Source organism: Quercus robur, chromosome 2 (genome assembly GCF_932294415.1).
Source record: "Quercus robur chromosome 2, dhQueRobu3.1, whole genome shotgun sequence".
Taxonomy (NCBI): Eukaryota; Viridiplantae; Streptophyta; class Magnoliopsida; order Fagales; family Fagaceae; genus Quercus; species Quercus robur.
The window spans coordinates 1,558,779-1,586,761 of NC_065535.1; the positions used below are offsets into that span (position 1 = coordinate 1,558,779).

Consider the following 27,983-nt stretch of genomic DNA (forward strand, 5'->3'; position numbering starts at 1 on the left):
TCCACCACCTTTTTCAGATGTGAAAAACAACAAGTGTCATGAGTGGAGGGATGTTAGATGAGAATGGATGGTTGAGATATAACAAAGGGAGGAGTATATAAGGAAAGGAAGGTGCACAAAGAAAGGGATCCAGACACAAGTATTAAGAAATAGAAAAGAGACTAGAAGAACACTGAGAGAATAGAGTGAATAGTGTCTTTTTTCTGTATAACATTGGCCTTCTCGGGCTAACTTGTATCGGGACATTACCTCATTTGTTCAATAATATTAGCCCTTTCTCCTTTATTTTCATCCTCAAGTAGAGCATCCTCTTGTTGTTTATTTCCTTCTCTTACAAATTTATTGATTTGGGTCAAGGTTGAATTGTACAACTCACTGTTCTAAGTGGGCTTAGGCTACTGGATTTTTTGGTCCTTACAATATATGAAAAACATAATTTAATAAAAATATTTAAATTAAATAATTATAATATTTTTTTATATAAAAGGAGAAGATGTTATTAAAATGATTTTTTTTTAAATATACCATAATCGGTTGAATAATTTGAAAATATCTAAATTTTTTTTTTTAAATGTACACCCCTATTCTATGAAACACACGTAAAATGTTATATTAAATTTAAAATTTTATATAAGTTTAGAATTGTAACATTTTTTTTTCATTCCAAATATAAGTATAATGACTATAGTATTAAAAATAAGGTAATCTTTTGTATATTTATTGTTTTTATTGCTTTTTTAGAGCCATATCTCTAATTTTGAATGCCTATTTTGTTTGTATTTTTTAGACCAAAACTAAAGAGTTTGGGTCAAATATAATAAAATTTCATACTTTTTAACCAAAAAATTAAGGAAGAAAATGAATTTTTGAGCCTAAAATTGAAAGGAAATCTACAAAAAGAATTAATTTAAGACTCAATTAGTAAAAAATGGACGAAGTGGACCAAAGTGAATTGGATTGGATTGGATTGAATGGACCAAAGTAGACCAAATTCGACCGAAATGAACCAAATATACCGATTGGATTAAAGTGGACTAACTTGGGTCTAAGTTGACTAAAATGGACCGAAACACTACGTTAATGTGGCTCAAAAAGAGCGTAGCAACAATAAACGCAATGTTTTGACTTTTAAATATTATATAGATATTATCTCTAGTTTTAGCAATGTGTCAACTTAATTAGGGGCACCCAAGCCAAGGTTGGCAGATGACATCAATCATGGTGCATGCTCTCTACCTTATGCAAAAACAAGATATTGACTTTGCAAGTAATAAAGTCATGACAACTTTTAACCAAATCAAGCTATACTCCCCATAATAAAATGGGAAGAAGCTCGAACCAAAGAACCAAAAAAACACTTAGGAAGATCCTAACCTTATTTAGTTCGTAAACAATGCAGTAATTTTAGTATTTTTTTTTTCAAAAAATAAAGTATGAATTATCTTTTTTGTAGTTGTTGACATATCAGTTTGTAAGAATCTGTATAATAAAATTTATAATAATTCTAACATTATTCTATTCATTTTAACATTCGATTATAGGAAGACAGTCAATCAATTAACATAACTTAACCAATAGGAGCACAAAACCACCTTGGGCTCCCCTTAAGTGTTTTAGTTGGTTTAAAAACATTTTTATTTTTTATTTGGTGTAAATGCACTTTTGGTCCCTATATTTTGGGGTCATTTCTATTTTAATCTCTACATTTTCATTTTACCACTTTTAGTTCCTAAATTAATTAGGGCGTATCATATTAGTCCTTGCCGTCAGCCAACTAATAGAAAAAATTGACGTGCCTGACGACAATATTAAAATAAAAAAAATTATTTTGACATTAAAAAATACCACATCAGTATTTAAATTACTTTTAATTAAATAAAAAAATTAAAAACAAAATAAAAAATAAAAAATTACATTAAGTGAGATCTAAGAACATGATATGTTCTTCTTAACTCAAGAAATAAACCTAGCAACGATATCAAATCCAGAATCAAAGAGCAAACCCAGAATAAAAGAACATGAACATCAAACCTACAAGAAAAAAAAAACATGAACATCACCAAATCAAAGAGCATGAACAAAAGCAAACACAGGAAAATGAAGATTGACACAAACCTAAGAAGAACATAGAAATCCAGCCCTAAAGAACATAGAAATCAAAACCCAGGCACGAGAAGTCAACTTAGAGAAAATCAAAAAGCCAAAGTACAGAAACCACAATCCAAACCTACAGAAAATCAAATAGCAAAAATGAGTCCACAAACCCCAGATCTATGAAACTGAACTACAGAAAATCAAAGAGCAAAAATGAGTCCACAAACCCCAGATCTAGGGGATCACAAAGCCTGCGATTCGTCGTTTGACTCGTAGGGGTGGAGTGAAACATATTAGCAATCTGATCTATGAGGAGACATGTGGCAACCAGTTATAGATTTGAGAAGGGATTGGACCGGAAATGGAGTTGTTGGAGAGATATAGGGTTTGGAGGCTTCGGCAATACTTCAGACTCTCCAGAACCTCGCCGGAAAGCTGCATCGTTGGAAGCTGAAGGCTGATGAGTCGGTTCTTCTTCTTGTTCCAGCACACAACTCCTTGGAGCTTGCAGATTGAAGCGACAGATGAGTTCGTGAAGGTCCATGAACTCAATTTGTTGGTCGGGTCGGAGAGAGAGTTCTTCACGCCTTACAAACACATCACATCGTCTTCAATGGAATTGCTTAAAGAAAAGCAGAAGATTGAAGTTAATGAGAGAATCAGAAAAATCTTCATAGTGTTTTAGAGTCAGCATTTTGATTTTAATTTTTATGTTTTGATTTTTATGTTTTGTTTTTGTTGTTTTTAGTTTGGGTTTTTGAGAGTGAGGTGGGTTTGCTGGGTTCAACTTACTTGAGATGGGTTTTTCTGAGTTTGAGATTTTTTTGTTTGGATTGGTTGTGTTGTATTTTTTGGATTGATTTGGTACTTTGGTGCTTTAGGATTTAATGATTTTGCTGGGTCGGAGAAAATTGTGATTTTGAGATTTTTTAATTTTTGGGTTTGTGATCTTAGATCTGAATTTGTTCTTGCTTAATCTTGTGTTTGTTTTCTAAGAAAAAAAAAAAAAAAAGAGAAAATGTCAAATAAAGGAAAATTTTCTTCTTGTTCTTAAATCTGGATTTGTGTTCTTATTGTTCTTGTTTAAGGTCACGTTATTTTTTGTTTTTAATTCTATTTTTAATTTTTTTATTTAGTTAAAATTAATTTTTAATTTAAACGCTAATGTGGCTTTTTTTAATGCCAAAATAATTTTTTTAATTATTTTAATAGTGCCGTCAGCCACGTTAGCTTTTTTTGTTAGTTGGCTGATGACAAGTACTGATATGACATGCGCTAATTGGTTTAAGGATTAAAAGTGGTAAAATGAAAATGTAAGGACCAAAATAAAAATGACTCCAAAATGTAAGGACTAAAAGTGCATTTACGCATTTTTATTTTTACAATGATGGGTTCAAATGAAAATGATGTTACTTTTTTTTTTTTTGAGAAATAAAATGATGTTACTCTAATTACAATAGACCATAGGGGTGTCCAACTCAACCGGTGGCCTAACCCACTTGGTAAATCCGACCGGACCCGGACTGGCCGCCGGTCGACCCGACTACTCCGGCGGTCGGTGGTGGGTTTTCTTCCCCAGAATCTGATCTGGGCGGTTCGGTCTCGGATCTTCTCCCCAAAACCTGAAGAAACCCGAATTGACCGAGCTCTATAGCATTTTCCAACGAGATTTTTTAGACCCGGCGAGATTTCAACTAGATCCATGAAATCCCCACCGGATTTGGCGACATCTCGTCGTTTATGCTCAGATCTAGCTACAATCTAATGGATTTTGCTCAAATAAGGCTTAGATCCGTTGAAAATATGATGGGTTTTGCTTAAATCCGGCGAAACTCCGATCGAATTTGCTCAAATCCGACGACGATTTGGTGTACTTTAGCTCAGATCTCGTGAGTTTTGCAAAAATCAAGTGACGATTTGATGCTTTTTTGCTTAGATCTGGTGATTTTTGCACAAATCCGGCGAAGATCCGGTGAAAAATACAGTCGCCGTCAAAATGGAATCTCCGGCAACATCATCATCGGCTTCAACCGATCCGACCGCCGATCAAACAACTCCGATCTGACCTGACCCGTTGGTGTTTGCGGTCGGCGGCGGATTTTATTGCCGGAAACCCGATGTCATCGGGTCGGTTCCGGGTTGGGCACAAACCCGACCCGGACCGATCCGTGGACACCCCTAATAGACCATGTCAATAATTGTGAAAAATAATGTATTTTTACCATTTTACTCGAAATCCTTCTGTCTTAAAATCTCCTCAATCATAACGAGCTGCAGATACACCCCATACAAAGCAAATAAGAACCACCACCATGCATGTACAGTCATGCAAACGTGTGCACCATAGATGTCATCGAAAACAAGGAGTACTTAGCAGTTAGCACAGAGAGGTATGTATCTTCCAATATACGAAATACTATTTAAAAAAAAAAAGAAGCATTTCCCACCATCAAAGTCCACGCCTAAACTCTATTTAATCAGCATCACCAAACAGAAGCCCCAACACACCTCATTGCTATGACTTGCATGGCCTCCAGTGTCCTCCTCCTCCTCCTCTTCGCTGGCATCTCTGGTTCGGCCTTTGCCCGGTTGCCCCCAGAAGCTCGACATTCTTCAGTGGAAATAGTAATCGTATAATTGCTGATGATATATCACTAACATCAGGGACCAAATGGGCGGTTCTGCTTGCTGGCTCTAGATCCTACTCTAATTACAGGCACCAGGTTTTTATTTTCCTTCCAATAAATTTATTTATAAAATATGTTAGAGATATTACAAATTTTAGCACATCAAACATCCAAAATGATATAATACTGAATGTGAGTAACAAATTTCAACAGCACAAAATGATATAATACTGAATGTGATTAACAAGCTTCAACCACCTCATTAATATAAATGAATGTTTAATTTTTGGCATAATTGATGATATATCAATTTATATTTTATAAGCTTTATGTTACAAAATTTGTAGTGTTTTTAGTGTCACTCTTTATTTAAATGTCTTTTTTTTTTTTTTTTTTTGCTGAAATCTTTATGAGCTTATTATTTCACAAGTAACTAATTTGGTTATTTTCTTGATAGGTTAAACTATTAATTTGGTGATCGAATTTTTTTGAGAAGGTGGTAATAATCGAATTGTTGGGCGAGGTTCAGACGTTCAGTTTATGGCTTCTCAATAATGCCAATATATATATATATATATATATATATATATATATATATATTTATATATATCTTCAATGTTCAATATAGAATCTGTTAGAGATATATATTAGACATATTAGCCCAATATAATAGGCCCAAGCCTATTCCTGCTTGTACTAGTAGTCTAGGATTTAGTCGCCTATATATACTCATGTTAGGGTTCATTGTAACATAGGAGGTTATTGTACTACACTCTCATACAATAAAGATGTAGCCCTTAAGGGATTCCTCCGTGGATGTAGGCCGTAAAGCTGAACCACATAACCCTTGTGTTCTCAGTGTTCCTCCTCTATGCTTCCTCTTCCGCATCTACTCTAGCATACACAACATGATATAACACATCAATATACAGACTATTCAGTCTTTCTCACACTTTATATTCTTAACATGGTATCAGAGCCAAACTTCATTCTTGGCATCAAACAAATATCTCTACACAACAAAGAAGAATATCACATGCACACCACCATCAGAAGTCACGCATGCTTCTCTGCTGGATCTAGACTCCACGGCATCTTGCAGCCACCGTGGCGCAGTGCTGTGTCCAAGATCCACAAACTCAAGCAAACCCGTGACATCAATCTCAGATCTATGCAACTTCAAGCTTCGCCTGATGAAACCAACACCACAGACGTGCTCCAAGATCTCCTGCGACCAAAACCCAGAAATCCGGTCACCCGAAGCCTTGCCACGCGCCTCCACGCGCCTCCGTAGACTCTGGAAAATCTCCCATGCGCCGCCATAGAATCCTTACTTCTAGATCGTCTTCTGGGCGCACGCGCCGCCCTGTCGGCCTCCTCGTCCGCCGATCTACGAAACCTGCGATTCCGGCCCTCATCTGAGATAACACGCGCTCTCACGCGCTTCCAGGATTTCTGGCTTCTCCTCCACGCGCCGGTAACGCTATCACGTGCATTCCACGCACCGAAAAACTATTGCTGATGTCATCTGACGTCATCGGATGACATCATCATTCCACGTCAGCAACCACGCAAGCACGTCCACGTCAGCCCTAGTCCACGTCAGCGACACGTCATCAGCCACATCAGCAGTGTCGTCTCGTCAGCACCACGTCACCTAGCTGACCGTTGACCGGACCGACCCGACCCGGACCACCCGGATCTGACCCGTGAGCACTTTGACTGTTGACTTTGACTCTGGACCAGTTGACTTTGACTTTTTGCGTTGACCTTTGACCAAAAGTCAAAATTTCCAAAAGGGCCTATCTTGCTCAGTTTTTCGCGAAGATTCCGATTTTGGCCTCCGTTTCTTCATTTGAAGCTTCAAAATTGGACAATTGGCACATTCTTCATTGTGGTTTCTTCAAAGGCATTCTACAAGGCATCTTCAAGTGATCTTCTCATGCTTATCCAACCTCAAGTCTTCATCAAGCTTCCGCCTTGAGTTTGAGGGAGGGTGTTAGAGATATATATTAGACATATTAGCCCAATATAATAGGCCCAAGCCCATTCCTGCTTGTACTAGTAGTCTAGGATTTAGTCGCCTATATATACTCATGTTAGGGTTCATTGTAACATAGGAGGTTATTGTACTACACTCTCATACAATAAAGATGTAGCCCTTAAGGGATTCCTCCGTGGATGTAGGCCGTAAAGCTGAACCACATAACCCTTGTGTTCTCAGTGTTCCTCCTCTATGCTTCCTCTTCCGCATCTACTCTAGCATATTCAACATGGTATAACACATCTCTATGCTAATATTTAACAGAATCAATATCATCTTTTAGTTTCTCTCCATTTAGATGAATTAACTGAGGTGGCAAACAAAGATGCTTGAAATCTAAAGGCGTTGATTTGATTAAAAAAAATATAAAAATAATACATCAGCACTCTCTTGCTTGTACAAACACAATTATTCAATAGTGATATACAAGTAACTATAAGTTTATTACATAACTTTTATAAATGCATGTATCATTAATCATGAAAATATACTTCAAGCATATATATCCATTTATTATGTTACTAAATTTCATCAATTACATTTACTACCACTCTAATTTGTAAACTTTATTGTGGGGGCGGAAAGTCCAAGAATACACATCCACATATGTATTAGGCCTGAGGCCCAGGCCGAGGATGAGGAGTCATTCGAAGATGGGAGAATATTGTCAAGGGGGTCCTTGGGTAACAGGTGAAGAGGATGATGTTGATCATAGTGGTCTAGGAAGTGATGTTGAGGACGAGTTCCTCCTCGGCTATAGATAGCCGAGGTTTGAAGAAGTGATTTACCGACAAGGGCAACATTCTAGACCATACCATAGAGGAAGATAAGTGCTAAAGATAGATAGAACAGAGTATGGCCATGAAATATCTCCAGGAAAAGCTGCTACCTCCACATTAAATGTCATACAACTAATCTTCTGGCCGCATTAATGAGGAAGTGATATTTAAATAGTGGTTTTCAGCCTTATAGCTACTACCTAAAAACTTTGGAAAGGGGTTGATGTGACAAAGATCAACACTAGCAAATCTGACCTGCATGTGGATGGTGGAGATGAATGGGAAATATAGTATATAAGGTAGAAGGAACTCTAGAATTAAAGATCGGAGAATTGTAAGAGAGAACACTGTAGCAATATGTATTATTCTTGTAACCATTATCATTCAATATATACTAGAACAAACCTTCTCGGACTGTGCCGAGGACAGATTTTCTTATTCAAACTTACTTCAGTTGTGTTTAATGATCTTGTAAACCTAGTCTAATTGTTGTCTCATTTGTTAAAACCCAGTTCTTCAACCTGCTCTCTACAAATTTATTGTTTTGGACTTATTGGGCTTGAATCCTATTACCTCTTGGGTTGGGAATTCGAATCCAGTCCTTACATTTATATAATAAAATTTTGTAAAATCTTTTCTATTTTTCAATATTCAAACAATAATATGTGATAAATGACTTTTAGCACAATTTGTTGGGTATTAAATTGTAAATGGTGCAATATTACTTTCTCATAACCCTATCACTTATATAACTTTTATTTTACACCAATCACAATATTACACTATTGTATTGTTCATGATTTTTATTTTTACTTTTTCTATTACTATTAATACTTATTATTATTATTCAAAAACTTTTTCCTCATGCCATCTGCATGGTTTTCGTGTCAAAATTTAATGTCACCCGCGAGCTAATTTGTCGTTGTTTCTTGTTTGTAATTGTGATCTTATTTTTCTTCTTTCTTTTTGCTTCCCTTTTATATATAACTTCTTCTACTTCTTCTTCGCAGGCTAATGTTTGTCATGCCTATCAAATCTTGAAAAGAAGTGGGTTGAAAGATGAAAACATTATTGTTTTCATGTATGATGACATTGCTTTCAATGAAGAGAACCCTAGGCCTGGAGTTATCATTAACAATCCTAATGGCAGCGATGTGTATCATGGAGTGCCAAAGGTTATATAAGATTTCTTTCCATAAAGGAGGTCTTATTCTATTGCTGATAATTCTATGTGATCTTCCAGCTGATCATGTGGTAGATATTCTTGTTGCATGCAGGATTATACTGGAGCAAATGTTACTGTCAACAACTTTTTTGCCGTAATCCTTGGAAATAGATCTGCTCTTACAGGAGGCAGTGGGAAGGTTGTGGATAGCGGTCCCAATGATCATATTTTCATCTACTACACTGATCATGGGGGCCCTGGTGTTCTTGGTTAGTGGAATTTCTATGAATATATTTCTTATAAAAAATTTGTTCATTGCTTCCATGGGGAATATGATCTTCTCTTTTTAAGTCCATATATTATAAAGTTTAAATTATTAGAAAATAATGAATTTAATATATATAATAATGGATATTTCAAGTCAATGAAATATGCTTTAAACTTCTTGCATTAAGTTTGTTCATATAAATTTCAAAAAATTACATAGGTAGAACTGTAGAAGTCTCTATAATTAAGCCTCGGAATCTCTTGAGAGTGCGACCAAATGTAGTTCAACAATAACTCCAAGAATGCAAATGTTCTCAACTATTTTTTTAAATTATTAACATGTCTTATTGTGATTAGTACATCATAAAAATGGAGTCAATGGTGAAACAAGGGAAAATAGATGTTACTCCAATTACAACATGCTATTTCAAGCTTGTCGACTTTTAAGAGAGAGTTGTGAAAAATGGAGAATTTATGTTGCTTTAAAAATAATGATTTGATCACATGGTAATTTTAAAATCTCTTTTTCATATTGTCATTTTTATGGGATGCCTACCCCTCCTCAGCTCTATGCTCGTGATCTAAACGACGTTTTGAAGAAGAACTCTACTGGGACCTATAAAAGCTTGGTATGTTATTAATTGAAGAAAAAAAATCATGTGCCCTATTTTTAGTGTTACACATCACGCATTTCCTTTAGGCACATCACTCTTTGGTGGGATGTTAACTTTTAGATAAAATACTTGTGAACTTGTAGGTCTTTTATCTTGAAGCTTGTGATTCTGGAAGCAACTTTGATGGCCTTCTTCCAAAAGGTATGAATATCTATGCAACTATATCAACGAAACCAGACGCGCGAGCTTGGTTGGGCAATTTATTGCCCTGGAAATTCTCAAAATCCTCCCCCCAAAGAATATTACACATGTTTGGGTGACTTTATAGTGTGGCTTGGATGGAAGACAGGTATGCACAATAGATGCATTAATTTGTATCAATCATGTTAGTTATATGAGAAAAAAAAAAAGCAGCTTGCAAATATCAGGTTCACTTTGGGCTGATTATCTTAATTTAATCACTTCTGTTTAGGTGTTTTATTAGGCAGAACAAAAATTATTTGTATACACTGTTTTGTTTTTTTGCTCTTGAATGAAGTGTACACCTTGATAATGTTTAATTTGTGCGAATTCTAACAATATGAGTTTGTAAGCAGTGACGTACACAATCCAGGAACAGAAACTTTGGAACAGCAGTACGAATTGGTAAGAACCAACTGCAATATATTGTTATTGAAATTCTAAGGTCAATAAATTCTAGTTGGAGTGACACTTCCTCTTCGCTTAATAATAGAATGAAGAGTAATGTGAGTTTATGACCCATCAGCATGATTAAATCAAATAGATTTTAACTTTAATCATTAAATCTCTCATCTTGTAGAAAGAACAAGTCAAAATCACGATCAATTATTTTTCATATCTTGCAAATTTCCTTCATGTCAACAATGGATACAAATATAAGGATAAAATATGAATAAAGGATAAATCTTGTTAATTTGAACCATGAAATTGATCAATTCAAATCAAAGGTGTTCAGATATTGTTCGTGCTCATATTAATTGCTGATAGCATTTTATGATTTCAATATGCTGCATTCACAGATTAAAGTGAGGACATTAAATAACAACTCAGATCGTGGCTCTCATGTCATGCGATTTGGTGATATAAGTCTTAGCCAAGCCAATCTCTCTTTGTATATTGGTGCAAATAGTACCAACACTTTTGTGGATCAATCTGAAGACTACTTGTGGTCACCTTCACAAATTATCAACCAACGAGATGCTGATCTCGTCCATTTTTGAAATAAGGTTTATTCTTCAACTCTTTTAATTTTTTGTTGAATTTTTCTTGAGTAATATTAAGGATACTAAAAATTTTACTACATACGTCTTACACACAATACCAAAAAAAAAAAAAAAAATAGAAATGAACCTAAGAATACTATAAATTTTACTACATTAACTTTCAAATTATTGGAACCGAAGCATTACTCCCTCACAACAATATACAAGCAGCTCTTGATTGAAAGGAACATAGGCCACTAGATATAGGCTTTTCTTTATTGATGTGAAATACCCATGCTTGAACTTTTCTTTCTAAATCTTTTCACAGTTCGAAAAGGCTCCCGAAGGCTCTCCAAGGAAAGTTGAAGCTCAGAAGCAGTTTGTTGAAGCAATGTCACATAGAATGCATGTAGATAGCAGCGTGAAACTTATTGGGGCGCTTTTATTTGGAATCGTGAAAAGTGACGAGATGCTCAACACTGTTCGACCAACTGGGCAACCACTTGTTGATGACTGTGACTGCCTTAAGGCAATGGTAACGTTACTAAGTACTAACTCTAAGTTTGAATTCCTATTAGAAAAGCCAGACATGTGAGTGACTACCATGCTAGTCATTGACTACACCAAGATTACTTTAAGAAAATAAAACATTTTTTGAAGGGGAAAATTTATGGCTTGGCATGGTCACAATTAGTTCTGAATTAAAATGAAATTATTATGGTTCCAAGCAAATTAATATATTTTGCATTTTTTGGACAAGTAAATTACTCCATGAATTTGCATGACTGGTTGAATGTTAATGCTACCTCCGGTCAGCAATATACAACAGGTCAGATTCCTTGGAACCTAGTTTTTCTTTTTGGAATTTGGCTTCTTTGGAAAGGTAGGAATCAGCTCCTTTTCAATAACAAAAACCAGAATCCAAATTTGGCAAAGGAAATTGTTGACCGTGCTGCAGAGTATCATTTCTGTGCAAACATTTCTTTAGAGAAAAGGCTGGTTCTGAAGAGTGTCAAATGGGAAAAACCGGGGTATGGTTGGTTAACTTTGAACACAGATGGTTCGGTTGCAGGAAACTTTGGGGTAGCTGGAGGAGGAGGTTTGATTAGAGATACCAATGGTGAGTGGGTCACGGGTTTTGCAAGGAAGATTGGGAAAACTTCTAGCTTCCAGGCAGAATTATGGGCTCTTCGTGATGGACTTCAACTTTGCTTACAATACCAAGCCCAAGTTGTGCTTATTGATCTAGATTCGAAAACCATTGTGGATGCCTTGAATTCACAAGACTACTCAAAATCTATTGTCTCTTCTATTATGGAGGATTGCAAATACATGATTAGCCGGATTCCCCAAACTCGTTGTAGACATGTTTATAGAGAGGCTAATAGATGTGCAGATTTCCTAGCTAAAGTAGGTACCTCTATTGAGGGTGATTTTATTGTTTTTCATAGTCCGCCTGTGGACTTAATTAGTATTTTGGAGGATGATGCCATCGGTGTGCATGTAAACAGGCTATGTCCTGCCCCTTCCTTTGCTGTGTAGTTCTTTTTTAATGCAATTCCAGTTTACCAAAAAAAAAAAGAAGAAAAAAAGAAAATCTATGAACTAATTATAAATTGTAATAGGACCAAACTACAAGAGGGTAAATTAAAATTTTAAAATTTTCAATTACTTCAAAGGAAAAAAAAAAAAAAAAAAATCTAGGTACCAACTTAGAGGATTTTAACTTAAATTAATAATAGTCATTAATCTCCGACTATAGTAGTGTGTTATGATCAATCATATCTGTGTAGGTGAGGACTTTTGAAACACATTGTGGATCACTATCCCAATATGGGATGAAACACATGCGCTCCTTTGCAAACATCTGTAATGCTGGGATTAAGAGGGATCAAATGGATGCAGCATCAGCTCAAGTTTGTGTTAGCGTTCCTTCTGGGCATTATAGCTCTCTGGAGAATGGATTTAGTGCATATACTATACTATACTATACTTGAAAGACCAAAACTTGAAATGTAGTAACCTATACTATACACAAGTTTATAACCATACTGCTTTTTTATCATAGTTCTTAAGATCACATCACGTTAACAGAAATAAAACTTCACTTGTTATACTAATAAAACAGAAGGCAATCTTGTTATGTTGTTTTGAACCTATATCAATATGAATAAAATGAGCGCAATGGTCATTTTGGTTAATTTTCAGAGCAGTGTTTTTTTTTTTTTTTTTTTTTTTTTTTTTTTTTTTTGAGAGATCAGAGCAGTGTTCCATTATGTGCTTTTTCTTCCTTTCTAATATACTTTTTTTTTTTTTTTTTGGTTGATAAGCTAATATACATTGTTGAGGTTTAACTACCTAGGCTAGAATTTAACCCTAAACCCAGCAAATAGACGAAAATGCAATAGGCTTGTCAATCTGATATGGCCCAAGAAGAAATAGGCCCACCAATTGGGCAGTTGCATTGCTGAATAAGGAACCCATAAAATCCATGTGTTTCGATTGGACTAGGCCTAAGCCCAAGGAAAATTCCAAGCCTAACTAAAGGAGGGATGGTCTGTATGGATGGTTTATACGGACCACGAGTGCATGCATTAATGCCCAAGATCCATTGGTGCTGAATTTACTCACTTTTTTAGCAAATGCATATTAACCCCTTTTTTTATAAAGAAAATGCATAACTACCCTAGGTTGCCTTGATTCACCAACTTTATAGAATAGCCAACTAATTTAGTGGGATGCCCAATCTCTATTGCCTTTGAATAAAAAGAAATTGCTCAAGTAAATCTTATTTTTAAAAATGGTTTGGCTTATGTCTAATGCATTGGACACAACACAATGTGAATATATGTCTAAAATTGGTCATTTGTTAACATCATATTTTCATTCAATGCACCCGAAACTTTTCCCTCTCCAAAACTAATGACGCAACTAGCCCTTGAAGATTGTGCATTTTCTTTGTCCTAATGCAAAAACAAGATATTGACTTCTCGATGATAAAATCATGGCAACTTTCAACAAAATCAAGCTAATCCTTATAAAATGGGAAGAAACACACACACACACACCAAAGAACTAAGAAGACACTCACTAGATCCACAATTTACCATTCTACTCTCAAAACCATCTCATCCCTCAAACAACAATAACCCAAGTGTCTCACCACAAACTATAAATATCTCACCACAAACTATAAGTATCATACACTAATACACATATTGCTTATATTCTCTCCTTTTCTAACCTACCCTCCTTGTGGATCTTGTTATTCTACTTTAAAATCATCAACTCCGTTCATCGTAGGGTTTTTTTTTTTTTTTTTTGGGTAGAAAAGGCATGCTAAATTAGAGAGGTTTCAATTTTCCTTGCTGCTGAATAGGATTTTTTTTTTCCTACCGCATAATAAGGAAAATTCTAAACATCATCCATTTTCACTATTATGGGCTTTACTCTTGAAAATTTTGTCAAGCCCAAAATTAGGCCTTTTAAAGTGAGCGGAAACGGCCCAGTGACTCAAAGTCCATTCAGCGGAGATTTCTATGCTTCTACGCCTTCTGGGCTCTGATTAAATAAGATTGATTGATTCATTCCACTGGGTTCATAAGTCAGCCAATCCTGTAGTGACACGTAGCTAAAACAATGAACAATTTGGAAATAGCCAATAGCCAGAGGCAGAGGTAGCAACTAGCAAAGCAAACCTTTTACGTCGCCGTTTTGCCACCAGATTATCGGTATTCTTCCTCTCCATTCTCGTTCAATTTCTCATCGATGCCGACCTCTTTTTCTCTGATTCTTCTGATTTTTTTTTTTTGTTTGTCCCTCGATTTTGACGGATTTATGTGTATAAATTTTGTATATGATTTTTTTTTTTGGGGATCGTAGGGTGTAATTTATTTTAGCTGGTTATGTGCAGTTCATGCATTATAATATTAACAACTTAGAAAATTAGAACCAATATGGTTTAGCACAGAATTTGATTTTGAATATAAATTCATGTGGTCAATTTTGATTACTCTGTTGTGAATCCATAACCGAGACCCCAAAGTTTTGGATCAACAAAACTTGGGTACAGTTCCTTAATTACTGTATTTTAGGTTATTTGGATATCCAAATAAATTAAACCATGTAGTTACATTGACCAATAAACCACATTGTTGAATTTAATTATCTTTACAAAACTATATGTGTTGCACTGATTAATAGTCAATCAGCTTTGTCAGTTACATAGTCGAATCGAAGCTACAACATCTAAGGAACTGTAGCTAAGTTTTACCCAATTTATTAAGACTCACATATGTTCATTTTGCTATGAATGAATAGGTTCATTTTTGTATTGAAATATTGTACTCGAGATATTGAAAGCATTGTCCTTCTCGGTATAAATTATTCAACTATGTGATTTAGAAACAATTAGGAGTGCTCCATAGAACATTTATTCGTTACTTCTCTGCTATATATTTAAAAATGTCCCAAAAGTTTGTTGAAGGTTCATTTACAATCACGAATAATTGATTAATATCTTTCTCAAAGTAGGTGTGGCGGGACATAAAGATTCAATTGCAGCAGAGAAAAAAATCAAGCAAGGCCATGGATAGCATGCCAACCTTCAATGCTGAGCATCTTCAAAGTAATATGAAGACTATCTATTACAGGTTTGTTTTTAACCTTTGATGAAGTGGAACTAGTCTAATTGACTGAATTATAGACTATACATTACACAGGGGTGTCGAATACTTTTGGATGGTGGTTGATTAAATTTTATGTTTTTAGTTTGTAGTTTGAGGAATAGGCCAATACACAATATTGTTACAGGGGGAACTAAGGCCTTATTTCGTGTTTGAATTCATTAATTTCGTTTATAAAAATATGAGGCTTTAATAACGTTAAGGCGTGACTTAATAAATGATGGAGGGGACAATTGTGTACTGTACCCATTGAGTTTTAATATAAGGCTTGTTGGGTGTATCATATGGCAGATTTGAACTTTCCTGGTTGTGGTGCCTCAGGACATTCTAAAATGCAATAATATATGAAGTAAAAAATCATTTCTAAATTTTTTTCTTGTAGGTAGAATCTAAGTATTTACATTTTTGTGCAGCCAGACTTTTCTGTCAATTATTGGCGGGGTCATTGCTGGAATTATGGGGTTCACAAGCTTGACTGGGTTTATTTTTTATTTCCTAATAATGGTGATCACTTCAGTTGGGCTACTAGCAAAGGCAGGGTTTACAGTTCATTCATACTTTGATAGCTGGAACCGGGTTTTACTTGATGGCTTTTTGGGCGGGCTTATGGTATGGCTCTTTATTATTAGTTCTTGTTCATCCCTTTTGTTTTTTCTCTTTATTTATTTGTAATTTTTCTTACTTGTTTGCCTAGGGCTTACCCCTTCCAACTCGTTTTTGCCTGCTTCTGATTATTTTACTTAAAGTTCCAACTTTCCACTGTGCACTGTTGATGTACTTGTATTTTTAACTTATTTTCTCAATTAAGGGGAGGCTCAACAGAGATAAATGTTACTTTTAAATTTATTGCCTCGGAAACTATAATTGATACCGTGGGCTTTTCTCACGTTTTGGCTGTTGATCAAATCCAAACCTGGTTAACGAGAACACTCTGGAAGTATTTGAAATTTGTGTTCAATTCTCCTAGCTTCCTCCAAGCAAATAGTTGTGCATGCTTTCTTCTATTTGATTGTTTGCCCTATTGTTTATTTCTCTTTTTTGCGACTTCATGGGAATGATGTTAGCCTCAGGAAGTTACTTAGGTTGGTTTAAGATGAATCTGTTGATAGGGTAAAACTTCTGCCTTTGATTATGCTTTGTTATTAAGTTCATTAGTAAGAGATTTTTAGTTTTTCATAGCTTGACCTTGTTGGCAATTGGCTAATCATTTCTCTTGCAATGAATTTTCAAGAACTTATATCTGATTGAAGAAAAATGCTTATTATCTCATTGAGTAGCTTTTGTTATTTGTGCTTGGAGCTCAGAATGTTGTTTGTTTGACTTATTCATGTATACATATCAACATTACAATGTAATTCCAACTTTCTATGATCTTCTTGACATCTTGTTCTTATCTTTTGCAGTCATTTGTGCTTTTCTGGACGTATCCTTTCTAAATGTTGAGACACTTACTAGTAATGGAATAAATTTTGGACTAGTGCCACTGTTTTTACACTTCTAGTAATGACAGTGGCAATAGTACTGAGACTATAGAACTAGATTATGTACCATCTAATCCTCTCTGAGAAAAAAAAATTTGTGCGAGACGACCTGATTGTAACAGCCCAATTAATGTTGGGGTTGTTGAGAGAGAGGGCTATGAGTAAAGTTTCTCTACCAATTTCATCAATTCATCATGAATCGATTTTGAAAAATATGAAAAAGTCATATTTTTGGTAGCAACTGATTCGTGCTATTAAACATTTGGCATAATTGTTCTGAACTTTTCTTTTTTGAGCCACATGTCAGTTAATTGCAACTGATACCTTACTGAAACATGCTCTGGAAATTACTAAAGATTCCCAAGTATTAGCTCCAGTTTTTTATTCTTGTTATTGTATCATTTTTTTGGTAGATTTTTTGTTTTATATTTTCTGCATTCATTGACATAAGAAGATTTGCCTATGACTTGGTGCACATATTCTGATCGATTTATTGCTAAACGGGAGCGGAGGAAAGCTATGCTGTTGCTGTGATGCTTCTACATGGGGCTTGGAGATGGATTTGATATTTTTGCATCAGTTTTTATGACATTATATGGTTAACCCAGGTGTACCTTAATCTTGCCTCTTCATTTTTCTTCTATCTAAGTTTTCATGAATACTATTTGGCTGGAGAGAGTTGCGTTAAGAGCGGTTGACTATAGCTGGCAATATGATGTGTAGGAAATTTTGTATGAAAGCTGCTCAGCACAATGGCTTAGGGGGTGTTGGTGAGTGTTTCCAAACAACAATTTTTAGTTTTTAAACAACATTTCACGTATTTCCACACACTTTTTTATCCATACGTATTTCTACAAAAATTTTTAAACAATAATTTTCAGTTTTTAAACACATGTACCAAACGAACCCTTACACTCAGCAACACCCTTTTTTTTTTTTTTTTTTTTTTTTTAAATTGAGTTTGCACTTTGGATTTTGCATTTCAGTCAATATTTGTGAGATGTCAAAATACTCGTGAATTAAAAGAAAAATATAACCTTATTTGTAATAAGCATGAAGATGAAGGTTTACTACTTTGTAAACAAATAGAAAGACTTTACTGCATATATGTACATGTTATAGTGGCAATTTAGTGATGAGTTACCACTTGTTTTAATTCTTTAAGCCACTTTTAACTCCTTTATGTGGATGTTCAAATTCAAAGTTAGTTATTAAATTAGGAAGGTGTTAAACACCCAACCTTGTTTGATAGACTCCATAAAGGCATATGTGGATACATCAAGGTTTTGTTGAATGGATGAAAATTCAAAAATTCAAGTAATTGTAACTCTGAGGGTAAAATTGTTTTTCATTTTGTACAATCATCTATAAAATTAAAAAAAAAAAAGACTCAAAGAGTTAAATCTAAAGAAAGATTTGAATTTTAAATAATAAAATGGTCGCTTTTAGCAAAAGGACTATTTTTTTTTGGCGAAAAACACATTTTGGTCCCTACATTTTCAGCCGATTCCGTTTTAGTCCCTAAGTTTTTTTTTTACCGCTTTTAGTTCCTCTCCTGAAAAACGCTTCCATTTTAGTCCCTGCCGTTACATCTGAAACGGATATTGCAGACGTGGCAAACGGCAAAGTTAAATAATAATAAACTAATGTCCACGTGGTCTAAATTAATAATAAAAAATATTTTTTAATGCCACATCAGCATCTAAATTAAAAAAATTAATTTATTAATTTTAACTAAATAAAAAAATTTAAAAACATAATTAAAAACTAAAAATCTTATGAATTGAGATCTAAGTGTGCCTTGAACAAGAACAATAAGAACACAAACCCAGATCCAAGAACACAAACCCAGAAATTATTTAAAAAAAAAAAAAACTAACCAAAGCCAGAAATTCCCCAGGCCAAGAAAATCAACCCACAGCCACAAACTCACTAATCACTTTAATTAGCTCACCAAACAAAACAGTAACCCTGGTTAGAGATCAGAGAGACACAACAAATTCTACAAAACAAACAAACAAATAGAAAATAGAAAAAGCACGAAGAAAACAAGAGAGAGATCACGGAGAGAGAGACACTTTTTTTAAAAGTTAAAACTGTTGTTCACGCTTCCATTGTAGAGATCGATCGAAGACCACCAAGATGGCGTGTTTAGCGGCAGGGACAAGGGTCGTTGGTTGTTGTCCTCTCACAGTACGAGGAGGAGGCTCGTCGTTGTCGCCGAGATCGGAGGCTTTGTTGTTTTCGAAGGTATCAGTACTGGTACGGATGGGTGAGGCTAAGAAGGGTTTGACGGTGAAGGCGATGGCGGTGGCGCCGAAATTCATAGGGACGCAGAGGAAAGAGCAGTGGCTGGCGGAGATGATAGAGAAGAAGGTGATAGAAGCGAAGGAGGTGTGCGGTGAGGACGGGAGATCGGACGAGTGCAAAGTGGCGTGGGACGAAGTGGAAGAGATTAGCCAAGCCAAAGCCGATCTGAGGCTCAGGTTGGAGAAACAAGATCCTCTCAAGTTCTTTTGCCTGGGTTGTTGTGGGTTGATTTTCTTGGCCTGGGTTGTTGTGGGTTTGTGAGTTTTGCTGATCTGGGTTTGTGGATTTGTGGCAGATTGGTGCACTGATCTGTGGCAAATTTGTGGGTTATGATTCAAAGGCTGGGTTTGAGAGAATGGTGGGATTTGGAGGATGGTGGAGATCGGTGGGTTTTCAAGTTGGATTTGATTTTGTGTTTCGATGGATTGGTGGGTTTCCAACTTGGAGATTGGTGTTGATTTTGTGAACAAAGAGGATGCAGGTCTTTTGATTTTAATGGGTGTATGTTGGGTTAAAATTTTTGAATGTGCAGATCTGTTTCTGGGTTTGATTGTTGGTGTATGTTGATTTCTGGGTTTTCAATTTTGGTGGGTGTATGTTGATTTCTAGATTTTGGTTGGTGTATGTTGATTATTGTTTGATCTAAGTTCTGAATTTCGATTTGTTTGGTTACAAAGAACGTACTGGAAAGGCAAAGAAAAGAAAAGACAAGAACTAGGAATTAATTTACTAAAAACATGAAGAATATGAACGGTAAGAAAACGAAGAACACAAAGATGATATTCCAACAAAATAATGAAAAGAAAAAAAAATTTATGTTAATTATTAATTATTATTTAAATAATTAAATAATAACTAAATTTTAATTTATTTTAAAATGCTGATGTGGCATATAAAAATGCCACTTAATCGCCACATCAACGCCACATCGGCGCCATGTCAGCTAATAGGGTTTTCCGTCTGCCACCTAGGATTTTGCCCTAACGGCACTGACGGAAAGGACTAAAACAGAAGGCGTTTTTCTAAATAGTGACTAAAAGTGGTAAAAAAAAAACTTAGGGACCAAAGTGGGAATCGCGTGAAAATGTAGGGACAAAAATGAGTTTTTCGCCTTTTTTTTTTAGCAAAAGGATTATGGCTGATTGAAAATCATGTAATTTCAACAGTAAAGAAGCATCCATCACAATTGATTTGAATGAATACAGTAATGGAAGTTTATTATTATCATAATTATTATTTATTTAAGATGGATAGACAGTGAGAAAGGGAGAGATAAGGTTAATGAGTCCAAATTTTTTGTTTCATCAATTGTGACTCACTTCATCAATCTTCTGACATTAATAAGAACTCTTTTGAGTTTTGTCTCTTGTCGTAGTTTTAGTTTTTTATTTAGACTTTTTTCTCTATTGTCTCATTGTATTCTTATTTTTTTCTCAAAGTTTTATTGTCTACTGTCATAGAGATTCTTTTTATTCTAATGGGAGAGGCCAGCTGTTCAAGTTTTATTAGTAGAGGATAGAGTGAAACACAATTGATAAAATAGAAGATTTGGACTCAAAGCTAATAATGTCAGTATTTAAGTAATGTGGATATATTTTTATTTGAGTGGCGGGAGTTTTATTAAGGGATGATTGTTTATATTTGATAGAATTCGATTATAATGGTGAAAAAAAAAATTCATTGTAATAGAATAAAAAGAAGTGAATAATCAAATATAAATATTTTATACAATTTTAAATCTAGATTATCTTTGGATTATTAGTATTATAAATGAATCCTCAACCATATATAAATGCATTTATTGTTGAAATTAAAGCTTTTGCACCAACTTTGAAGCCAGCTGGAAGCCTGGAGCTACACAACCGAACCACCGAATTATTTATAAAAAAAAAATACTGCCTAGGATTTGACATCACATGCCTGGGACAGCCCATGCCCCGCAATGCCAGCCCGAGACTCAAAACAACTTTTTCTTACACACCATTTCAACATGCATATCAGCCGTTCATCTCAAATTTAAATTTAAAATCAACGGTATTGATGAGTGTAAAACTGAGCATGATAAGACCGATTCGGCGATTGCAGTGGCACAATAACCCATTCTAAATCAACGGTTATAATCCAAGATGAAGAGCCAATCTAACGGTGAGAACTAAATGGGAAAGATCTGATGTCTCTCACTTCCTCTCAGGAATCTCTTCACTCTTCAGTTTTCACTTAAGAGACAGAGTTCAGATGGTCATGGCTTGCCATTCACGCCTCCTCCTCTTTTCACTCTTCCTCACCTATTCAGTCAGTTCTCTACTTGGCTCTCTCAAACTCTCACAGTCTCACTCTCTATAAAGTCTTAACTCTAAACCGTTTTTTCAAACCCAAAGTCCAAACCCTAGCCACCTCCAATGCCGTTGCCCACTCCCCTCTCCGCCTCCAATGCCTAGCGCCGCCGCCGCTGTCCACTCCTCTCTCCATAGCTACTGCCGGTGTTTAGTCCTCACCCCGCCGCTGTGTAATCTTCACTGAGTCAGTAAGGTAATTGTTCTCTGTTTCTCATCTTTCTTTTTTGTTCGTCTCGTTGGTTTCATTTGTTACGGAAATCAAATGTTAAAATCAAATAAACGCAAAGATTCATACTATGAAACCCTAACTAAAAAAACATAGAAACCCTAACTATTTTACTTTTGTTCTTTGTTCTCTTCTTTAATCAATTTTGATCCTGTTTTAATTTTATTCAGCATTGAAAGCCGTCTCCAAGTATCATTTTCTGCCCTCAAGTTTGAAACCCGTACAGGATAGGTGCTTCTTGTTTCGGAACACAGGTGATATAAAAAAAGAAGGCTTTTTGGTGTGTTGTTTTGACCACAGGTAATAAAAAGAATAGGCGTTTTTTGGGCCTTTTTGATCTGTCGTGTGAACAAAGCAAGTGAACTTGTTTGAGTTAGACTTAAGGTACTTTCTCTCTCTCTGTTTGTTGTGGGCTGTTGAATTGGGGCAAGCAGGTGGCTTGCATGGAGATATAAGGTGGTTTTAGATGATAATTGGGAGTGTTGACTGTTTTGTGTAATATTTGATGATTCTTGTTGAGTTGTTTTTATTCGATTAATTCATTTTAGGGGCTGTTTAAAGAGATGTCCCTTCCTAAAGAATATTGCTAATAATGATGGTATAGTTATCAAATGTGTTGATAACTTTTGTATGTGTTTAAGTTCACTGTTTTCTTAGGAACATAGCTGGTTGTTGGGTCACTTGATTAGTCAGTTAGGCCAGCATAGGTATGATACTACTCTCCTTATGCTACTAAATGATAGTAGCAGTTTGTGCTATGTTAGGTTCTTTGCTTTTTTGTCTTTAGAACACCATACTTTTTTTTTTTAAAGTTACATTCCACCTAAATTATAGCAGCTAGAATGGAAATGTCTCTTCTTTTTACTTTTTACTCTTTTTTTTTTTTTGGGTTTTAAATAATTGAACCTTAGGAAAAACCCAAGTGAGAGAAAAGATATTTCGCAAGGTATTGAGTGAGATGCCTAGAGGGCCTACCGTGAAGATTGCACTTTTTTTACTCGAACTTCAGTTGGGCTAGCGAAGGCAGGGTTTACAGTTTTCATACTTTGATAGCTGGAACTGGGTTTTATTTGATGGCTTTTTGGGCGGGCTTATGGTATGGCTCTTTATCATTAGTTCTTGTTCTTCTCCTGTTTTTTCTGTTTATATATTTGTAATTTTTCTTACCTGCTTGCCTAGGGCTTACCCCTTCCATCTCATTTTTGCCTGCTCCCAATTATTTTACTTTAATAAGTTTCAACTTTCCACTGTGCATTATTGATGTACTATTATTTGTAACTTATTTTCTCAATTAAGGGGAGGCTCAACAGAGATAAATCTTACTTTTAAATTTATTTCCTCTGAAATTATAATTGATAATGTGGGCTTTTCTCATGTTTCTGGCTGTTATTTAGATCCAAACCTGGTTAACGAGAGCACTCTAGAAGCATTTGAAATTTGTGTTCAATTTTCCTAGCCTCCTCCAAGCAAATAATTGTGCATGCTTTCTTCTATTTGATTGATTGCACTATTGTTTATTTCTCTTTTATGCTACGTCATGGGAATGATGTTATTCTCAGGAAGTTACTTAAGTTGGTTTAAGATGAATCTGTTCATCTAGTAAATCTTTTGCCTTCGATTATGCTTTGTTATTAAGTTCTTTATTAAGGGATTTTCTGTTTTTCATAGCTTGACTTTGATGGCAATTGGCTAATCATTCTCTTGCAATGAACTTTGAGAACTTATATCTGACTGAAGAAAAATGCTTATTTCATCATTGGGTAACTTTTGTTATTAGTGCTTGGAGCTTAGAAATTGAGTCTGTGATTAATGATAAAAAGGAGGCTTATTGGCCATTTAATTTCTGTTGTTTGTTTGACTTATTCATGTTCGGAGCATTAGTTACCTTGACTGTTGTATAAAGTTGCTATGCAAATCAATATGAAAATGTTTCAGCGTACCATTATAAACAATTACAATTATAAACAATCAATATGAAAATGGTTATAATGTTTCAATTATCAACAATCACAATTATTATTGTTATGTTTAAAATGATAGCCTTTAAATTTGTTGTTTATCAGAATGGACCATGACCACTGCGATTTGAGTGATGGACCTTGTGGCGGTATCTTTCGAAGGGCTCGAGATTAAGGCCCGAGGAAAATATGTTGGGCTATTGCAATGCTTTAGGCAATGGAGTATATGCTGGCAAAGATTAACGTTGTGGATGATGAATTGTAATTACAAGTTCTTGTTTATACAGTATTGGAGCACGTACGTAGTAGAAATCTTATTCGAGCTGTAAAAAGTGGCACCTCATAGCCATTCTTCCAATTGGATACAGCTCGAAGAAGATTCCTATTATGTAGATGCTCTCATAATGTGTAAACAAGAACTTCTAATGGCAATTCGTCATTCACAACATTATTCCTTGCTAGCATTGTATTCCATCGCAGAAAGCATTGCTATGGTCCAACATATTTTCCTTTGACCTTGATCTTGAACCCTTTGAAGGATAGTGCCGCAAGGTCCATCTCTCAAATCACAGTGGTCAAGCTCCTTTCTGATAAACAACAAATTTAAAGCCTAACATTTAAAGCATAACAATAATAAATAGAAGAAAGCATGCACAATTATTTGCTTGAAGGAGGGTAGGAGAATACAAATTTCAAATACTTCCAGAGTTTATTAAGAACGCTCATGGTCATGGGGTCAAGGTTGTGATGGCGTTGGATCTATTAGCATTGTTGAAGCCACCAGATGAATTGTGGCCTGATATTGTTGTTTGTTCTGCTCAGAGGTTTGGGGTGTGGGGGTCCTCATGCTGCGTTTTTGGCCACATCACAAGAGTACAAGAGGATGATGCTAGGAAGAATCATTGGTGTAAGTGTTGGTTTTTTAGGGTAGCCAGCATGTGAATGGCGATGCAGACAAGGGAGAAGCATATCTGTAGGGATAAGGCAACAAGCAATATTTGCACTGCTCTGGTACTATAGTATTTCTAACACTGATTAGTCTCTGGAGGATTTATAGCTGACCCCAAATATTTGGGTCTAAGGCTTGGTTGTTATTGCTGTTTTATTACTTTTCTAATCAGTTTAATAGAGCTGCTTATATGGTTATTTGAAAATCTTGTGAATCATTATGTTTTTGACAATTATGAATTATGTAACTGTGTTCCAGCTAATTTTTTTTGCTTGGCCAAATTCTGAAATAGGTTTCTTAGTGTTCAAGGAGCTGGTTTTCCAGTGTGAATTTCTGTCCTGTTTTATCAAGGCATTGCATGCAAATATCGCCGCTATGTATGTTGTTTATCATGGACCTGAAGGCCTTAAATCCATTGCACAACGGGTTCGTGGTCTTACTGATGTTTCTCCCTTCTGAAGCTGAAGTCTCAATGATGTTTGTGCTGGTGTTCCTAATGTTGCTTCCGTATTTTGCTTTGCCTTTTTGCAGAACTATTACCCCATTCTTTTACGTGGTGAAAATGGAACAGTTGCCCACGAATTCATTGTTGGTTTAAGAGGATTCAAGGTAGATTTGTTCAATTCTAGGTTTTTAATTTGCCTACCGTTTCCATTTTTGGGAGCAATTGTAACCAATTATTGCTGCAGAAGACTGCTGGGTTAGAGCCTGAAGATGTTGCCAAGCGTTTAATGGACTTTGGGTTTCAAGGACCTACAATGTCTTGGCCTGTTCCGGGCACACTTGTGATTGAACCCACTGAAAGTGAAAGCAAGGTATGCCATTTGTGAGTCCTTCCACGTAACGAACCCTCCTCATCTTGTTTCTTTTTTCTGTTTTGAGTAAATTTAAAATTATCTGCAGGCCGAGATAGACAGGTTTTGTGATGCTCTTATTTCCATTAGAGAACAGATTGCTCAGATTGAGAATGGAAAAGCAGAGGTCCAGTGGTCCACAACAATGTCCTGAAGGTGAAATGACTATTCTTTTTGCTCACTTTGGCTATTCACATAAGATATTGTTAAATTGATTGCTGTCCTTGCTCAGGAATTCATGTGTCCCAACTTTGACTAGTCTATTGAGGATCCATTACCGACCTGAAAAATTTTGGGATAAAGTTGTGGTTGTTGTCCTTGCACAGTTATGGACACATGTTTAAAAATAATCCAGTTGTGAACCTTTAAAGCAATTATCTAAAAACATATTATGCAGGGAGCTCCCCATCCATTGTTCTTGCTCATTGGAGATGCATGGACAAAACCATTTTCTCGGGAATATGCAGCTTTCCCAGCTGCTGGGCTTTGTGTTGTGAAGTTCTGGCCTACTACTGTTATCCATATCGTTGCCTTATAGTTTTGGATGTTATATCGTTGCCTTGATACCCCATCTCTTAATTGCTTGCTTTTCAAATAAACCATTGTTCTTGCAGGTTGATCTGTTGTCTATAATTGAGGAACTTAACAGTTTCTTTTATCAATTAATAGTTGCAATATTACTCTCATTCAAGCACCACATGCATTTTAATCATTGATACAAGATCTACCCTACTTAGTCCATGATTATTTGCAAGATGCAAAATGCTACAAATTGTGACAAACCTTTTGCACCGTTATATCAGGGCGTGTGGATATTGTATGTGCATGGTGACTGCAACCTTGTCACCCTTCTCCCAGCATCACATGTTGTTGAACAAGCACAGCGGCAGCCACTGCCAAGTCTTCCTCATCATGCTTCTTGCTGCAATGTTTCTCTATGAAACCGTTCACATCTCCCTCTCATTGTATATAAATGTTTCCTTCATTAAAGTCCTTCACAGCTGGTGACTTTCATTTTCCTAATACCATATTGATAATGATCCGCTGTTTTAATAACAATTGTTTCTGATTGCAACCCAAAGTGTTGTAATTGTAATTTACATCATTCTCCCTCCTCTTTTGGGTCTTTGCCAATATTAAGCAGAAGCTAAATGCTCAACCTATGTTAATGCTACTTGTAATTCATAGCTCCCAAAGCCAAGAATTGGCGTGGATGAGATACAAACCTACTGCTTTGAATCCAGAGTTTTTAATTAGAATAAAAAGAGGAAGTGTTTAAATGAACGGTAGCTGTTTGTGGCTGAATCTATTAGGATCCTCTGCCAATAGGCTCTGGTATGATAAAATATTCTATAAGGAAAGAATGACTTGTGACCAAAAACGGCAAATTTTTTCTTTAAAAAATGTTGTTAAAAAAACTCGGGAGTGGACTGTGTCCAAACTCAACTCCTCTTTACCAAACGTAGGATTATCTTGAAGCCCAAGCTTCACTTCTGCACTTTATGCCCTTGTGAGCATTTACATATGTTGATGCAAATTTGCCTTATATATACAAAATAAAAGGTTACTTTTTCTATTTTATACTCATTTTTACAAAATACGTACATCAGTTTATCTGTTCTATACATTTATTCATTAAAATATTCGTTCTTTTATCATTTTTTGTTATTCTCTCTCATCGCTTTTCTCTCACAGACTCAATTTGAAAGCACCGAAACCTAAACCCATCTATCTTAGAAACTCTCTCTCACAGACCCAAACCACAATCACACAAACCTTAAGATTTTCCATTAGAACAGCTCTCTCTCTCTCTCTCTCTCACAGACCCAAACCACCACCGCACAATCCTTAAGAATTTAGCTCCGATGAAGCACTCGTTCATCGCCTCGTCACTACAGTGGGTTCCGAAGGTTGATCCTCCTCTGTTGCGGCTGCAAAGGTTGATTAGCGAAGCACTTGTTCATTGTATCGTCATGTCGCTTCAGTGTGTTTCGACCAGAATCTCAGAATCCTGATGACGATAAAGAAAATCCGCGAAAAGGTGATGAAGCTCAAAATCGGTGGCAGTTCGGATTGATTCGCCCTCCTCACGGTGCTGCAAAAACTCCAAACCGATCCCATAATTTCCGGTGATGATGACAATGAGCAAGAGTTGAAAAGAACTAGCGGAAGAGAGAAGATGAGAGGATTAACTCAAGAATGAAACAGGGAGGAACAAACTGGTCTGCATGGGTGCCTCTCAGTGAGAGGAGGGAGAAAAAGTGTGAAAAAAATGGTTTTTATATTATGCCAATGTAACATTAAAATAATACTTAAAAAAAAACATTAAAATAATAGATAGGAGTGCTACAATACTTGTGCATATTTGCAC

The 27,983-nt window shown here is 35.6% G+C and overlaps 1 protein-coding gene and 1 pseudogene across 1 annotated transcript; both read left to right on the forward strand.

The window, feature by feature from the left end:
• Positions 1-4,611: 4,611 nt before the first annotated feature.
• On the forward strand, positions 4,612-12,859 carry LOC126708753 (vacuolar-processing enzyme-like; annotated as a pseudogene).
• A 1,619-nt stretch (positions 12,860-14,478) lies between these two features.
• On the forward strand, positions 14,479-26,781 carry LOC126708774 (glycine dehydrogenase (decarboxylating) 1, mitochondrial-like). Its single transcript, XM_050408711.1, has 7 exons — positions 14,479-14,544; positions 15,347-15,465; positions 15,912-16,107; positions 25,290-25,367; positions 25,448-25,573; positions 25,662-25,768; positions 26,416-26,781. The coding sequence occupies exons 2-6, from the start codon at positions 15,401-15,403 to the stop codon at positions 25,764-25,766; spliced, it is 570 nt and encodes a 189-aa protein (XP_050264668.1). The 5' UTR covers positions 14,479-14,544; positions 15,347-15,400; the 3' UTR covers positions 25,767-25,768; positions 26,416-26,781.
• The last annotated feature ends 1,202 nt before the right edge of the window (positions 26,782-27,983 follow it).

Bases quoted from the DNA above. Each gene is read 5' to 3' on its own strand.
- LOC126708774 (XM_050408711.1), top strand. From the start codon at position 15,401: ATGGATAGCATGCCAACCTTCAATGCTGAGCATCTTCAAAGTAATATG. The intron at 16,108-25,289 runs GTATGGCTCTTT...GCCTTTTTGCAG, and splicing joins GCTTTTTGGGCGGGCTTATG to AACTATTACCCCATTCTTTT. The intron at 25,574-25,661 runs GTATGCCATTTG...AATTATCTGCAG, and splicing joins CCACTGAAAGTGAAAGCAAG to GCCGAGATAGACAGGTTTTG.